The sequence below is a fragment of the Aquila chrysaetos genome, chromosome 26, assembly GCF_900496995.4.
Source record: "Aquila chrysaetos chrysaetos chromosome 26, bAquChr1.4, whole genome shotgun sequence".
NCBI lineage: Eukaryota > Metazoa > Chordata > Aves > Accipitriformes > Accipitridae > Aquila > Aquila chrysaetos.
The window spans coordinates 11,600,205-11,617,204 of NC_044029.1; the positions used below are offsets into that span (position 1 = coordinate 11,600,205).

General features: G+C 38.8%; 1 protein-coding gene across 6 annotated transcripts in view; it reads right to left on the reverse strand.

The window, feature by feature from the left end:
* The window catches only part of NAV3 (neuron navigator 3), a 275,913-nt gene that overhangs the window by 98,391 nt on the left and 160,522 nt on the right, over positions 1-17,000 (reverse strand). For all 6 annotated transcript variants that reach the window (XM_030002936.2, XM_030002937.2, XM_030002935.2 and 3 more), the window contains 3 exons: positions 13,789-13,897; positions 12,987-13,370; positions 9,428-9,547 (listed from right to left, as the gene is read on the reverse strand). In XM_030002936.2, the coding sequence (XP_029858796.1) occupies positions 9,428-9,547; positions 12,987-13,370; positions 13,789-13,897 (613 nt within the window). The remainder of the gene's footprint in view (positions 1-9,427; positions 9,548-12,986; positions 13,371-13,788; positions 13,898-17,000) is intronic.

Below are 17,000 nucleotides of genomic sequence, written 5' to 3' on the forward strand. Positions count from 1 at the left end.
GGCTCTCAATATTAATCTGTTCATTGAGGAACAGTCAGAAGATATGTAATATGTAACTTGATGTTTTCTGTCTCCGTAGTTTCTTTTCCAGAAACTGATTCAAATCCTACCCATTTGAAATACCTTAATTTCACTTTTAAGTAAGTATACTGAGTGTCTGATCAAAAATTGTTGGATATTATAATATAAAAGACTCTAACATATCAATAAGATTTATTTCTAGATAAAACACTTTGAGGAATGACAAATACCTGTTCTGTCAATTACTGTACTTCGCAGGGCAATGCAATTATTTCCAACACTAAACATGCTTTTAAACCGCAGTAAAGCAATTTTTGCTTTCACGAATTTACCTGCACAGCAGTTAATAGGGTTAGCAGCCATTTTACACTCTATTCTGCAGTATGAGATGGATCTAGAGCATAATGCATCCAAAAGGAATATAGGAGAAAGTTTAGCACATTGGTAATTAAACCTGATACACACATGTAACATTAAAAGCTTATTTGTTCAGGTAAATTGTAATTAGGCAAAACTATTTTTAAATTCCATTCAAATAATGTATTTTAGATTATTCAATCCACTAAGCAGGTTTGAATTATAACTATACCATATCCTTTTGTAAAAAAACTTCTGTAAAACGCATTGAGGGTTCCTCTCTTTATGTTTACACATCTGATCCTGCTTAAATTGTTATGACAATCTTTTGTTTACAAAGGAAATCTTTGAAGACTTAATATTTTAACAACTAGATACAGATGAGATTAGTGCTGTAACTTCAAAAGAAAACAAACTGCAAGCACATTGCTGCACCAAACATTTCCCCGCGCGGAGCTGAGGTTGTCACAAGGGGCTCAGGAGGGGCAGGAAGCCTCCGCAACGGCGCTCGGAGAACAGATTGGAGAGGGAGGATCGTCTTTTCCTCTCTCCATCAAAAGAAGACTCAGAGGTGACATAGTCAAGATTTATAAGTAAAATGTTGATACAAGCAAACGGAGGGATTTCTTTTCAAAGAGAAAGGTTAACACATGTTGCGTCCCGCAGCGAGGGGTATTCTCTGCACTGGCTGGCAGTTTTTCTGCCACGCTGTATCCTTCCCAGCTTTCCCTTCATGCTCTTTCCCTTTGAACACTGTCTTTAGCCAGCCTACAGGGTTGAAAGTCCATTTCTTTTTCCGGGAAATAAAAGGCTCCCATGTTTTTTAACCTGCACATCCTTCTTTTAATTTAGTCTGATCACAGGTAACCCATGACTAGCTTTAAAGCTGGATTCCGGCTATCTTTTTTAGCCACTAATGATGAAGTTACCTTGCAATGCTATTGCCAATCCAAAATGCATTGAACATCACTGCTTTCCTGCAGCCCCAGGACGGAGAGCAGTACCGTTTTGCTCTAAGAGCAGCACATTGCAAGGGAAAAGGTCAAAACCTTGCAATTTTCCTCTTTTGCACTGTAAGCGGCCCTACAGCTCAAGCAGCAAACGTGCATTTGCACCCCTAAGATGCTAAGCTTAATTTAAATTTATCCTTCCTTTCACCTACCTGTTTTGTCCACCTGCCAACTAGGAGGAAGAGTGGGTGTGCAAAACAACAGCAAGTAGCTGTCAGAGCAGATCATTTTACCCCTTTCTCGTTACCTCTTGTGGGTACGAAAAAGCACACCATGGTGTGGCTTTCCATTTTTTCCCTGTTCTTCCTCATTTTAGAGGTCTCCTGAAGCTGCCAAATCCAAACGTTCTTTAAAGTGCACTTATACCTAATAAATCCAAGGCAAAGGATTTTTATAGTGTTACAAATGAATTACTTTCTATTAAAGTGTTAATTGGAACATTCTTATAATTCATATGTTTTGTTTGCCAAGCATGCGTGTACATGCATACCACAAACTACCTGAATCTGGTAAGTAGCTATTATAAAAATAGTTCTTTAATAAATGACTTAAGTAAGAAACAAGAATATTTTACTCCACAAGGAAGTAGGTCTCTCTGAAGCAATTTAGAACAAAAGACAACTTAGTGATCACAAGCTGCTGCATCTCCAATACTAAATTATCAAAACCGTAATTTTTATATTCAGTCTCATGAAGCATCTGTCTAAAATATACCATGTTTGTTAATGTTAGAACTATAATCTCAATTGCACCTATTTTATTGCAAATTTCAATATGATTTTTTTTTTGGCTAGCTATGCAGGAGAATAAAATTACATTTTTTTTCCTCCAGCCATCAAACAAATCAAGACATTTTAAAGAACTTCATATGTTTCTTGACTTCAGGACTCAAATATGTATCACACATTTAATTTTGTATTTGAGCCTGGGGTATTTTGGGTAATGATTTAAATCTTGCTACCCGTGTTTTGTTCTAACACAAAGGAGACAGTACATTAGTCTTTGCTGATAGCAATGAAGTACAGTAGTGGACCAAAATGATGCCGCTGCTGAAACTGTAAACTGAGTCTTAGGTAGTTGATATTAAATACATTAGTACTCTCTTCAGGAGTAGGTTATAATCAAAATAAACCATCTGCATCTTCCTGAAGGGAAGTATTAGCAATCTGTTAACATATGATAAAGTCCAGCCTCACTTCAAATAATTTTAAAGTATCTAAACAAGACTTTGAGATAAGCAGAAATAAAGAATGCAAATAGACCGCATGACATTAATACCTAGCTCCACACCATCCACTTTGAGAAAGTGGATCTCCTAGAATGTTAAATGTGTCAGCTGTAAACAGCCACCCTTCAGTTTAATGACCCTACAGCAAACTATATGCTCAGCTCATTCAGCATCGCATGAGAATGTAATTCGCTTCCATTCCTTGCAAAAGTTTAAAAACTTATTTCCATGAACTCCTTTTTCGTATAAACTGAAATTAGTTGATATTGTCCCTCTTTCTGCCACTTGACAGAAACTGAGAAAGAGAAAACTTCATTTGTCATTCATTTCACATAATCACTCGCAGCTCGGTCTTGTTTTAAAGTAAACATCTGCCATGCACTGTTCTTGCCTTTTCTGAATGTCATTTCCTTATGTAAGCTGGGTGCAAAGAAATGTGTCTGCAGACATGATGTTGCAGGATCATGACAGTTTAACATACTAATGACAGCATGCTAACAATGCAGTTCGTTTATGTCACTGATATTAATAAAGTATCTGAACCAAAAAACACACAGCTGTTAAATGTTTCCATGTTTTGGTTTGTGGTTCTATGGGCAATTTCTATAGATAGTTAAAGCAAGTAAGGGAGGGGGCAACCTCACAAAATCAGATCAAAGTCCAGTTGCTCTGCTTACTTTATATCGTCCAAATCCTGACTTTTGAAAGCATGACCAGAAACAAAGTCAGTTCAAATACCATTCTTTTAAAATTAATAATGCTGTACAAAATTGTATTACTGAAAATTTTATTTCTCATTATGCTTTTCAAAATAAGGTATTCATCCTCAAAGGATCCTGAATACTTAACAACATAATGAGCCAAAAAACCAGGAGTGCTCCTTTTGACACAATTATTCTGCTCTTCATGCATGGATATACCCATATTTATGCTTTAGGTACTTAAATTTTGCATCTGTACTTTGCAGAAACAATAAAAACCGAGATACACATTGAAATAGGTACTTCTAACTAGTAACTTTCTCGATAGCCTAGCAGATGCCAAAATGGGGAAAGATTTACACCAGAGATTATGAAAATGCAGGATCATTTGAGAATAATAAAAGTAAATGGTGGGAAATGTTAACAGCAACAGCTGTGAAAAGAAATTATGGAAGATTAAAAGTATAGAAGAGAGCAACAATAGTAAAAACAGTTTAAAAATTAAATTGCTTCACAAGAGAGATTCTTTAATTACGGTTTCTGGAGATATTTGAGTAATAACTGCAAAAACAGTAAGGTATAGATATTTATAATTATTTCACTCTCCTAAGAACCTACTAATACTCTACAATCACAGCCAGGAAAATTATAGCAGATCACACAACTGTATGAACCATGCTGACTTTAAAGTCTATAATGACTTTTTAAGGTTGTGCACAGAATAGCAATCACAGGCATACTTAGTGGTGAAGGCAGGTGCAAAGGTATAGGAAGACTCCCTACACAGCGCAGGAGGTTTGGAGCAAAATTCAGTTTTGCCCAAGAAAGTCTTAGACGGCAAGAAGTAGGTATATCTATTTTGTGTTTTATTGTTTATTATTTCTTATCTATCGGATGAATATTTGTTTTATTGCCATAGACACTGGTACCCAGAGTTGGACACAGCTGAAATGTTGGGAGACAGAGGAAGGTGTAGAGGGCTGAATGTTTGCACACAGCAAATAGTTCAATACTGTGGCATACACATTTCCTTTAACTGTCTGTAGTAAATCCTGCTCTGCTACCAGAAGCACCAAACTGAACAGGTAATAGTTGCAACATGGCAGAACAGTGATCACATCAACACCAAACTTCCAGAGGCACCTGGCAGAAAGCACAGTATTAGTACGGTGCTGAAATACACATTACACAGAAGCATCTGGATAGAAAGGCAAAACATAAAGTAAGCCTGTCCACTGAACAACATCCCAGAGGGTTAAATTCCAAACGACATCAGCAATTTCAATGTGCTGCCAAAACTTTACAGTATGAGAACAGGCATTGTATTCTATTAGGATTTTAAGTTACTGTTCATGATGTCTCTCAGCGTTTTCTGATACTACCAACCCTATGAAACAGGGCTCCCAGTTCAATACCCCTTTGAACTCTGGAAAAGTTCCTTTTCCAAAAGTACAATATTCCAGCTCAAGGCTCATCTACTCAGACAAACACCAGAAGAAGACTTATAGTCATTCATGCAGGAAGTTAGTTAATAAACTACAGACAAAATCTGGAATTATTTTATTATAATTATAATTAATAATGTATTATGGTGGTTATGGTTTGGCTGAGAACAGACAGGCCAGCCTGAGCTAGTCTGAGAGAACTGCCAAATCTTCTGCACATGTGACAGATGGTGGAAGCATTTTAAAGACTCCCTGTGCACAAGAACTCTGTGTAACAGGCGCTCAGATTCAGTGCAACAGCAAAGTAGCTGAAGAGGGTCATGATAAAAGCACACTAAGCAGCATAAGCTACCTTTAAAGCTTTGGGTTTCATCCGAAAAAAAGGTGAAAAAAACAGAATAGTGCATCCAAGGGATGTGAGGGGAAAGTGGTTGCACAACTTATGTTGGCTGTTGACTGATGAAAGTGAAGGAAACTGTGGCTTTTGATACAGTGCGCGAAATTCAGCAGGTATAGGGGCGGAAGGACAATGGTTGAACTAGTGGAGCTATATCCCCTTCTGAAAGGGCTTGTTTCAACTTCCCTAACAGGGAGGGTGGGTTGGAAACATTGCAAACTACTTTTCAATAAACCTTATTCTTCCCAAGAACATAATTCATTTTGTGTGTTTACATCTAATCTCTTTTGGCTCATCTTACTTTGAAAAGAGTTTTGAACTCCAAGAATGTTCCTCAAATACTCCCTCTTAAGAGTCCCAGAAGGCAAATGCTAGAGTGTAGAGGAGGAAGACAGAACAATAAATGAAAAGTAACATCATACCACTGAGAACTCTCTCAGCCACATCCCAAGTTACACCCGCTGCAGTGAATCCATCTTCTTCTCTAATTAATATCTTATGGTATCTGAAGCAAGGTAAGTTGCAAGGAATAGGCATTTATAGACCAAAAAAAGAGTCCAAATCAGAAAAAAAATCAAAAAAACCCTGATACAACCATTGACATCTGATGCTGCCAGTGTCCCTTCAGCCTTTCATTGAACCATTACAATTCTTTCCCTAGAACAAGCAAATGTGCTGTGTTCCTTTCTACACCAATGTGCTTTCCAGAGCAGCTTGCAAGCAACACTTAAGCCTTGGCTTATGTTGCATTCATGAATTTAGCTTTTTATGAAGTTGTTCAAAGAGCAATTTAATATTATTATCTGGATGAGCTCTCTCAGGCTAGGTTTCCACATGGAGATCCTTCAATCCTTTGCTTTTTGGCAAGAAGTAGAGATGCAGGTGCTCTCTGAAACCAATTTAGAGTGGAATCAAACTGGGGACCTGATTGTCTTTTTAGACCAGTTCCACGTCCTTAATTTCAATGAATTATTCCTGATTTATCCATTAAACGAGAATCAGTCTGAAAGTACACATTTGTCAGAAATGGCATTACCCTTAGAGATATCATCAGCCCACCTATCTGAAGGATATTGTACTGCCAGCTCACAAAACGAAAAAGTTTTAAAATATAAGTAGAAGCTGTAATTTGGGTTGTCAGAGAAAACCCAAGTTCAGTTTTCATGAAGAACACAGGGTTGCTGTCAGCAAAAGTTGCTGGCTCTAATGATGGACGGAATACTGAAGCTTCTCTCCTGCCTGCTAAAGTAAATCAGATATTTGCAGCATATCATTTATTTTCTGCCTGCACAGAGATGCCAGCAGAGTCCTTTACAACAGAAAGGCCAGGGCAAATCTTGCCAATTATGAAAAAGGTTTATGCTAATGATACCACAGAGAAAATGCATACGTCCTTCACATATCTACAGGGATGATAGAGAGGAGAATAAACCTCTTTCATGGAAGTTCATCATACCACTGGCAAGGTATACCTTGAAGCCCTGACACAAACCCTATTATTTTTTGTTCAGAGTAGAAAAAATAAGATCTAAATGCTATGTGAAATAAGATGAAATCTTAGGTACCCACGTGGTTGTGAAGGACCAAAGCCTATCCTGCCAAACAAAGCGAGAGTCTCAGCAATCTCTGTATTGCTTTTTCCACCTGATTTCATATCATATATGTGATACATATAGTTGAAGATCAGCATAAACAATTTTTGTGTGTCTGTTTGACCTAATACAGGTTTTTTGTGACGCGTTTTGGCAAGCATGTGTTTTGTTATCATCAGAACTCATAAAAATATTTACTTTTTTCCACTTCCTAAACGCCTTTTTGCTGCTTCAAGGAATAGCATACACTTATACATTTAAAAAAAAAAAAAAAAAAAAAAAATCTATGCCAACAAAGCACAATTAAGGTTATAATAATCAAGCATAGAAAGGTCAGGAAATGCCAGAATTGTCTGAACATCCATAATTTAAATCCCTCATGCCTGTGCATTATGATAAACTTTTTAATTACATGACAGCATATGGATGTTCCATGACACCCCATTTAGAAGGTTCAGAAGAGCGCAGGAGTCCAGCTTTCATTCTTTGTGTTAAGGGGAAGCAGTCGTTACAAAGCAAATCCTACTTCACATCTGTAGGCTTTAAGCTCAAAAATGACTTTGGGGCTTGCTCATGCGGTTTGCTAATGTCAAGAGCAGTTTGCAAATGCACAGTGAAGATGGAATATATTGAGATTTTAGTTGTTGAGATCAAATAAGTCTTTCCTGAATACCCATGAATTTCATTTTTTTAAAAGCCTTGTATCTTGCTTAAAATTGGTCAGCTTTTCACTCAAGGCCCAAAATAATCTCCTCACAAATTTGAAGTCACTGCTCCACAATCTGACAAGCGATAGACTCAGAGATGAAAGACTCAGAAACAGCAGGGTAGTTTTTAGCACAACATTTTTAGCCAGTCTGACAAAGTTGTATAAACAAACTGAAACAGATTTATGTACTGGGAAATGCTGGACAATCTCATTAATTGAAAACCGATAATAGCCTCCCTGTGGTTTCACATGCAAAACATATATGTACCTGCACACTATATAGAACAAATTAACACATACATTACTAAATAACACTTCAAAAAAAACCAAACACAAAGTGTTTGAGTGGCATCTAGAGCTTGAGGAATAGTAAGAAAAATTTTAAAATCCCTTAATTTGGACCTCTTTTTTTTTTTTTTTTAAGGGAATATGTGCGTGGTTTGAAACCTGGGTGTGAATATTGCATGGTGGGAAGAGCTCTAATAACTTCACTCCCAGGTGAAAAAAAAGATATACAGACATACAAAAACGTGGGCGCTAGCGACATTCTGTCTTTAATTACATGACTCCCAGCCTCTAAATTTTCCACCCTCTCTCCCACTTTGAGCTTAAGGTTCTTGTTCTCACATACAGAGCTCCACAAAAGTCCCTCCTGCCCACATCTCATTTCTCATTTGCTCCTTCTGTTACTGCCTGAGTTCTATCCAAATTATTTTCTTAAACGCCTACTGTACACTTTCTCTGGTCTTTGCATCACGTCAATGCTTGCGTTCCAAAGAACCGAGTCGTGTTCATTTGAATTGCTATCTAAAATAGGGTTTTTTGCAAGGTCAACAAATGCTAATATGCCAGCTAAAGCAACCTTCTTCTGTAAGTAACTGGTTCTCTAGATGAACATTATCTTCTTTATCCTGATGCATTGCATGCACTCTTTGACTAATGCAGACTATCCCTGACTTGTATCACAGGCATATTTTCACCAGAAAACTGTGAAAAGTGAAAATTATGTCATACCTGGGTTAATATCCTAGAACTTCTTCAACTAATTTGCTGGGTTTGTAAAACCAGAGCCACTCCGTGAACCTTTTCTCCCTTCCTGATTAAATACATTTTTTTCCCTAAAGGAAACCTGATTTTAAAAAGATGGGACTGAAATCAACCCCCTAAAACTGAAGGCTGCCAAATTTCACAGCTGCTCCTTATCCCTGTGATGGTCTGACCAAAACCTCAGAGCTGACAGCTCTAAGTTCTGCAAAAGTTGGGTTATGAATTTTTATTTCTCAGACATGGATACAAGCCACCAATACAAATCTACTTTAAACTCAAGGAAAAGAAACAGAAAACACTTTCCTAATCTGCAGAAGTACTAGTGGGAGCGCGTTTTTTGGCTCACAACCATATATACACGTAGAAGGGCAAGATACCGTTGGTTCTTTTTTCACGGTGCATAGACAATGGGGTATAACCCCAGGTCTCATTTCCCACTGCTCACAGCTACTGCCACCTTCTGACACCCGCAGAGGGCAAAATGGGTGAAGAAGATCAGAGTTCTGGTTCCAGCTAACTCCAAGTGCATGTTCTGACACACTTCGCCAGGCACACGCAAGCTCTCTGCCGCCTAGAGACCACGCGTATTCTCCCTACATCTGTCAATTGACAGGGCAACCTCTAAAAATCACGTCCCGTTTCAGAGATTCGAGATTGCAAGTAAGGTCTGGGCTTCTTAATATTTTCTCTCACATCTTCAACAATAAATTGTTCCTAAGTCCCCTTCCCATGTGAGAAATTTGTCCTTTCCCCACTTCTTGTGGTACTTGGTGTACTGTGTGCTCAGAAACCTAGCAGCCTCAGAGGCTTGCTTTCTCTTGCTATTCCTTATGAACAAAATGGTGATATATTAGCAGGTATGAAGGATGACAACCATTTGTAAAGCTCAGATAGGTTTTTACTTAGCACAGCACTGTTACCTGTCTGCATCCACAGTCACGTCATGAACCCCTCTTTGAATGACGTCTCGAGAGGCAGCTAGGTCTGGTATTCGGTTCAGACTTCTAGTATATAGGTTGAGTCCTCCATCTGTCATGTACCTGAAAATAAATGTGTGGTCAATCAGTGGGAAACGCAACCATCTGGCAACCACGTTTCACTCTAAAGTTAATGGACTGTGAATTTCAAATGTTTAAGGTACGGGCTGTCCTATTAGATGGTAGGCTTATCCTAAATATTCTCACTTTGTGTGCCTAGCACAGGGAGATCAGATATGTGCCTATTTTCTAGGATCATTTGCCTTTTTCTGTGATGGCTTACAGGCCAACCTGTTTTACTAAAATAGACTGAAGCCCTCAAGTATCTTCAAAAATTTTAATCATATTTTAAGTAAAGTACTGCAGTTTTGTCAAAGAATAGCACCAGATGCAAGAAGCATAACTCCAGTTAAAAAAGAAAAAGAAAAGGAAAAAAATCAGTGGCATCCATCTAAATGGGAATAGAAATTAAGAATCCAAATCCGTAGTCCCTGCTGGGATGCAATTATTCAGATATGAAACAGATATCCAGTGAAGCCCTTACAATGACATTTAAGAATATGTTTCTATCTGTGTTCCTTTTGCTTGATTCCCACCACTTCACATTATAATGAATGACTAATGAATCGAACAGTGAGTACAGTGCTGCTTACTCACTAGAGAACTATTAAAAGTTTCTGTATTTCAAGCAGCAGCAATAATTTCTGGAATGCCTACCTACAGTTTAGTTATCTCCATGAGAGGTCTTGGTGCTTATAACTGAGCAGTACCACAAGCCTGTCCTACTCTCAAGACCTGTCCGTTATTTTCTCAAAGGACCTTTCATTAAACTGTCTTCCCTCTTAGGCTCCTGTTTTTTACATTTCCCTCTTGTGGTTTTTGGTAACTTTAGTGTAGTAACCTAGTACGGAGTTTGCACAAATTTATTTGTGAAGGATCATGCACATGTATGGCACTTAACATAGAAGTGCGCATATACAGGCAAAAAATTTGGTATACCTCAGTGAACCTACTGAAAGTCAAATTACAGGCTTACTGAAATAAGTGTAGTCCCAATGTTAGGTTGATGGCTAAAATTACCTACTGGAGTTCACCGCCAATTCAAATAATCTTGAACACAAGTTCTCCTTGAGCCATGAAACGGTGCCACTCAAACCCATCTTTCAGTCGAAGCGTGTGTCCACGTACACAAACATTTAACTTTAATAACTCTACACAGCCTCCCCGGCACAAGCCAAGGCACACACACACCGCCAGTGCTCCAGATGTTCTGTTGGCTCTCTCCCTGCGGTTCCTTCTGGGAGCTGATTTAATTGAAATCAACTGTCCCAGAGACCTCAGGGCTAATACAGCAGCCCGGGAACACCAGCCCCCACCCCCATGGTTCGGGGTGGGTGAACTGGTGCAGATTTTGAGAGCAAAGCTGCGGTAGCGTAGCCCTGTGCAACAGCTACGGTTTGACGGCATCGTGTCCTGGGTGGCAATCTGGACGAAGGCAACCTCAAGTGCGTTAAAACACAAAGGGTTAGTTTGTTTATTTTTAACCAAACTCTGAGGCATTTTATGCACTGGTAAGATTTGGCCTGCAGTTCAGCAAGGGATTTCTGAAACCTTGGTATCTGGGGTCTGCAGAAGGTAACTTCATTTTGTTTTCAAAGGTAAATTAACAGTCACACTTACACACTAGATTTATCCTTTTATTAAAGACAGAATTTAGACTTTTTGACAGATTATTTAGCTAGGGGTGAATTATGCAGTAGGTTCCAAGGCTCTGGAATTGCATATTAAATTTAGCTGTGGTTTGAATGCCATCCAGACTATATGGATTTTTTCCTGTGTAAGTAAGGCCTGAATGGAGAGACTTAACAAGTGCAACAGTCCTTCCTCGCACTGATTTCTAATTACTGCTGCATTCCTGTCCCCAAGTGTTTAAAGTAATTAAACTGATAATGGAAGAGGCATAAAGAAGATAAGACTTTGCATGCCTCAGTGAATCCTGAAATTTCAGAGCTTATTAACTTGTTTTTAACATTTACCGCACCTAAAAATGTTAACTGAGCACATTGCAACTTACTGTCTATTGAGTCATCCTTATTACAGATGCAAAGAAAAGTCACACAAGATGACTATATTCATCCGCTAATGTGATAAGCTAATTAATACAACTCATCAGGCACTGCAAAGGATTCCCCTATCTTTTTTTTTTTAAATAAACCCATGCATCCGTCAAAGGCAGCATTTAAATTTCCTTTATGATAAAAGGTCTTCAGACATTAAAGTATTACTTTTTCCATATATCTTGTCTGTGTTCTAGCAGACATGAATATGGCTTCCTACTTGACAGCCACTAACGCTATGCTGTGGACAACCTTGTCAGCAGTGCTCCATTCACAGATCACTGAGACAGTGCACCAGGGAGATAGAGAAATAGGCTTTCTTTATAGTTAAGCTTTTTCTAGAGATCTATCTTTGGATGGTGCTTGAGGTGAGACACTACTCTAGAGAGAGCTTTGATCACAGACTTACATTTGCCCTTAAGAACGTATCATATCCAATTTCATCAGCCACCATTCTCTAATCATAGCTATACTTCAAACTAAAAGATTAGATTGACAGCAAGAGTCCTAAATTTATACAGAGTGAAGTAGTGTGGTGTGACATGGCCATATCCTTTATGAGACTTCTGTTCAACCTAATGTTACCTCAGCCACCAAGCAGCCTTGAGATGCCAACAACAGCACTGAACAGTACTTTAAGTATGAGTAAAACCGTAAGTTTTTTTGTTTTTTTTTTTCCAAATGATGCTTTAGGAGTTCTAACATACATAGGAGTGAAGTGACTTACGTTCCAACACTGATATAAGAATTGTTAAATAGTAATTTGAAACACAGGGAATGCAGTACCCCGAAGTCAATCAGTTGATTAAGCAAACAAAAATAAAATTGTCATTCTTCTTCCTGGGTATGCTAGGAGAGTGACTTATCTATTCTTTTATGAAAAGATATTTCTACAGCTCAGATGATACGCACAGCTGAAAAATTGCAATCACACAAACTATATCAGACAACATCTGAAGTAGAAACAGAGAAAGTCAGTGCTGTCAGCAACTGCTTTTCATCAGCTGCATCTGATACCATATCTACCATCTCAAATAAAAGATAAAAATACCAAAAGATGACCCATCCCAGGGCGAGCAGTGCAAAATGATGATTTAGATTTACCAGATAACTAAGAAATTTCTGTAAGTGATAAGAAGTACCTGTGCTCTTATCAAAGTTCACAGCAGTGTCATCTGGATGTTAAAGGAGAATAACTCAGTTTGAAGACAGCTGAGAGCATCACTGGCAGTTTAGGGGCTTATTTTTGTTTTGGTTTTTATATATGTATATTTTTATGTCGAAACCATAATGCAAATTCCACTTGTGTGCCAGAATTTGTTAGAAAAATCCTATTAAACCTGCCAATCATGCATTAGTTCAAATGGGGAAAAAGTGTTACTTGCCCACTATTGATGTCATCGGTTCTGAGGCTCTTCCCAAGAATGTCCCCATCGCTCATGTAGCCACCAACGTCAACTTCAGAGGACATGTCCAAATCACCACTTCCCTTCTCACTCATGTCGATCTGTGAGATATTTCCAAGTCGAGAAACAGCTGCTCGGCGAAGCGGGGTGGTGTACATGAATCGAGAAGGGTCTGTGTGTATGAAGCGACTCGCGCTGCTACGAGGATAACCAGCGCCCAGGGACGGGGCATCTCCCGCCTGCAGCCGAGGACTGGCCTGCCCCAGCCTCCAAGTCACCGGGGTGGACCGGCTTGTCAAGCTTGGTATGCTTCTCCCGTTCACCTCAGTTGTCACAGTGCTGTCAAAAGTTGTCTCCAATGTGCTGCCAAACAAAATGGAGAAGTCAGTGAACTGTGCTTTCTCTGTTCCCGAGAAACAAGGAAAAGCAAAGGCTGGAAGAAGCTATATTTCTTTAAAAAAGTTCTCTGTGCGTGTGTGTTTCTCCAAGTGCACACATGTGTTTGTGTATACAATAACCTCGATTTATAAAATAACCTAAAATAAATTTTAAGGGCTTCTAAGTAGATGTGTATGAAATAATAACCACCTCTGTGAATGATCATATAAGACACTTTGACAGTAAAGTATATTAAAGTCACATTTAAGTTGTTGAGGCAGTCTAGCAAACGGTATGGTTAGTGTCATAGTTAATTTTCCCTTGCAAGTCTCTAATTCATTCAGCAACTAGCAGTACTCTCCTACGGTCCAAATTTTTAGCAGTCTACACAAAACGGGTATACCTGTGGCTTATCTGGGTCCCTCTAAGGCTGGACATGGTTTCTTCCAAATTCTGTCTCAGGTCTGCTATATTCTTTACAGTTCTCATTCTTCTTGTTTCAGGGTCTTCCCCTGGAAGAAAACAGCAAAAACCAGCATAAATTTTAGCGCACAGCAGTGCATAAGGTTGAATAAAGTGCACACATGTATACACAGCTGAGAATACACACATATGATTGTAAATAGGTCTGTCCCTTTAATCTTTTAAAAAATAAAACCTCATCCTTTCAGTAATAAAACACACATACACTTATAAATAACATGTGGCGTGTAAAAAACCCACCAAAAAGACTCCTGGTGAAGTATCCCTGTTAGGGCCCAAATCTATTAATGAAACTCAGATTTACAGTGTTGGGATTTTTATCCTCTGTAATCAAGGCATGATGCAGCCCCAGACCACTTGATACATTACACAGCCCCTTTTTCCTCCTTGACATTTTACATGACTTGGTAGGAAATAAAGCTACAGTAAATCTGTGTCTGGAAAGAATTGGGATGACTGTTACAACAACTCTTCAGTATGCACTTAACATCCAGGCTATTTCAAAGTACTCTTTAAGTCAGGCACTTAATAAAGCATCTTTCCTGAACTGTAATGGTTTCCTGAAGGGGGAGATTATTCTTCATATGGGATAAAAAATATATTCTTCTTGGGATAAAAATCTAAGCGCACTAAGCACATGTGTCACTTAGACAATTATGGATTTTAACAGCCTTCAGGTATCCATTGTGAAAAGCTAGTCTGGTATCTTGAATAGTGAAGCCCACAGAACTTCACCTGGAACATCCTGAATAATGTTTACTTCACACAATTAAAAAAAAAAAAAAAAGGAAAAAAGAAGGGAAAAACAAAAGTTATGTATTATGTGTTACAAAAGGAAAACTTAATAAGCCTCAAAGCAACCTCCAAAAGTCATATATGAAGAAACAAAAATAATTTTTTTCTAGCATATTCATATATCAAGGAATTTTAGTTCATTTTTCTTTTGGAGAATAAGAGAATTTCAAAAGAAAATCTGTGACAAAAACCACTGGTTTGTCCAAGGCTAGTGTTCTGCTTCTGACTGTGTCCTGTATCTGTTGCTTGAAAGAAGGTTGGCAAGAAGCATCATTATTACTGTTATGTGTGCAATGTTGAATGTGAAGTGCAAATAATTTCTTTTTGACTCTATCAATGAAAATTTCATGTCATACCTCACCTTGTTAAGTCAATTTTACTCTTTATTCTGGAAACGTTACCATCACGGAATGATATTGTGCAACCACCAAAATTATTTCTAATATTTAACTCTAGATTGCAGCATTCTCATCCAGAACAAACTTTTAATCTAATTTTCGAATCCTCGTGACATCAAGAAACTGTTTCATCTTTAAATACATCTAACAGGAGATAGTCTGGTGAATTTAAACTCAACATCATACAAAAATCAAGATCAGAGATGTAAGCAGAGGTCAAATACCATATAGCACTATGATATTTCACATTTTTAAAGTGTAAAATACACATGCAGATACACATCTTCAAGTTGCTGTATTTCTCATTCTGTTGCCACCTTTTCTCCTCCCAGGTTTGTGTGTGAGTTTATACAAGATATAAATTCAACAATGGTGATGTCTCTGAGGAAAAGCATGGTGTACCATCTAAGTGAAAAAACAGGCAGGAGCTGTTTGGGAAGGAGGGAAAAGAAGAAAAAAGGTATCCTTTGCAGAGTAGATAAAATAGGGAAAAACGGAAGGAGGAGATCTTAATGTAGAGCTTGCAAGAAAATTTGCATAGGACGGAGAACTGGGAAATATTCAACATAGGGCCAGAAGCAATGAAAATGTTATATTCAACAAAGCATTCTGGAAAAGCAAAGCCAAAAAAAAAAAAAAGTCCTACAGGAAAAAATTCTGGTAAGATGAAAAGATCTCAACACAACATCTGTTTGACGGCATGGGAAAAAGGTTGACTTGCAGAACTACAAGTGTGGGTTTACCATTGGTTTACAAAATGCATTGGGTTAACATATACAGTGACATTTATTTCAAATATAAGGGAGAATGTGCAGAAGCAAACTATATCTGAACAATCATTCACTTAAGCTCTTTAATTTTGAGTTTTGACTAAAGGAGGAAGCCTTTGAGCTCATCGACAAACTGAATTGCTACTGTACCCTCTTCTGCAGTCCAGATCCTATCGCCCAAACACTCTGCAGGAAATTAAGAAAAATCCCAACTCCTGACATTAAATAGAAATAATAAATTATTCCGTATACATTCCATATACCCTTTATTTCTTCCCTGATAGGGAAACCACGCATGGAACTAGCCAATGTACCCTGCAGTTGTGGCTCAACGTCAAGCTAGCTTTGACAGCAATGCCAGTTTGAGGTTTTCCCATCTACCCTGCCCCGGCTGTGTCTTCTGTCCTGTTTGCTGCAGCCAAGCAGTCCTTCGGGAACTGCTGTTTGCTTGTTTGTTTTATCGCTCCAAATAAATTCTTCAGTGGTTTAATGATCCAACAGTCCATAAACCTCTGGGTTGGCACCATGGAACTAACCGTGGGGTCAACACCCGGACAGGGTGGAGACAAGAATTGGGGATACAGGCCCAGCACTGCTGCCAAACTCTCCATCTTCTCAAGCCACACCCCGAGGGCATGTCCATTCACAAAATTTTGCTCCATAAAATAAACTACCTGTGTGCATTTTTACATGCAATACCTTGCAGGAGGCAAACGTTCACACTCAGATTGAAATTACCGCAACTGCTCCTGTGTTTCAAGCTAGACGTGTTCAACTGATGTACCCATGGGATCCTGTTTGCAGAGGTTTCTCACCATCCGGGAGATTCCCGTGACGCAAAAGGGCTCATGCCAAGGCTACGTTGGAGACCATTAAGTCCTGTTAGACTGAACCTGCTGTTGAAATCCCAGACGGTTCCCAGGCAGACTGTCCCCCCCCCGCCCCCAGGCAGTTGCCCGTGGTGCACTGAGCTCCTCGCTGCCGCTGCCCTTTGCTTTCCCCCCTCTGCCAAATGCACTCCGATTCACTTCCAGCAGCACTTTATATTCCTGCCACAGTACCTACGTGGGGGAGACCCAGGACCTGTTTGTTACCTGCCCTGCCTCAAACCAGAGGTGAAACAGTAGCTTGGTGGGATAAGACAGTTTTCTGTTATATACAGAAAGAAA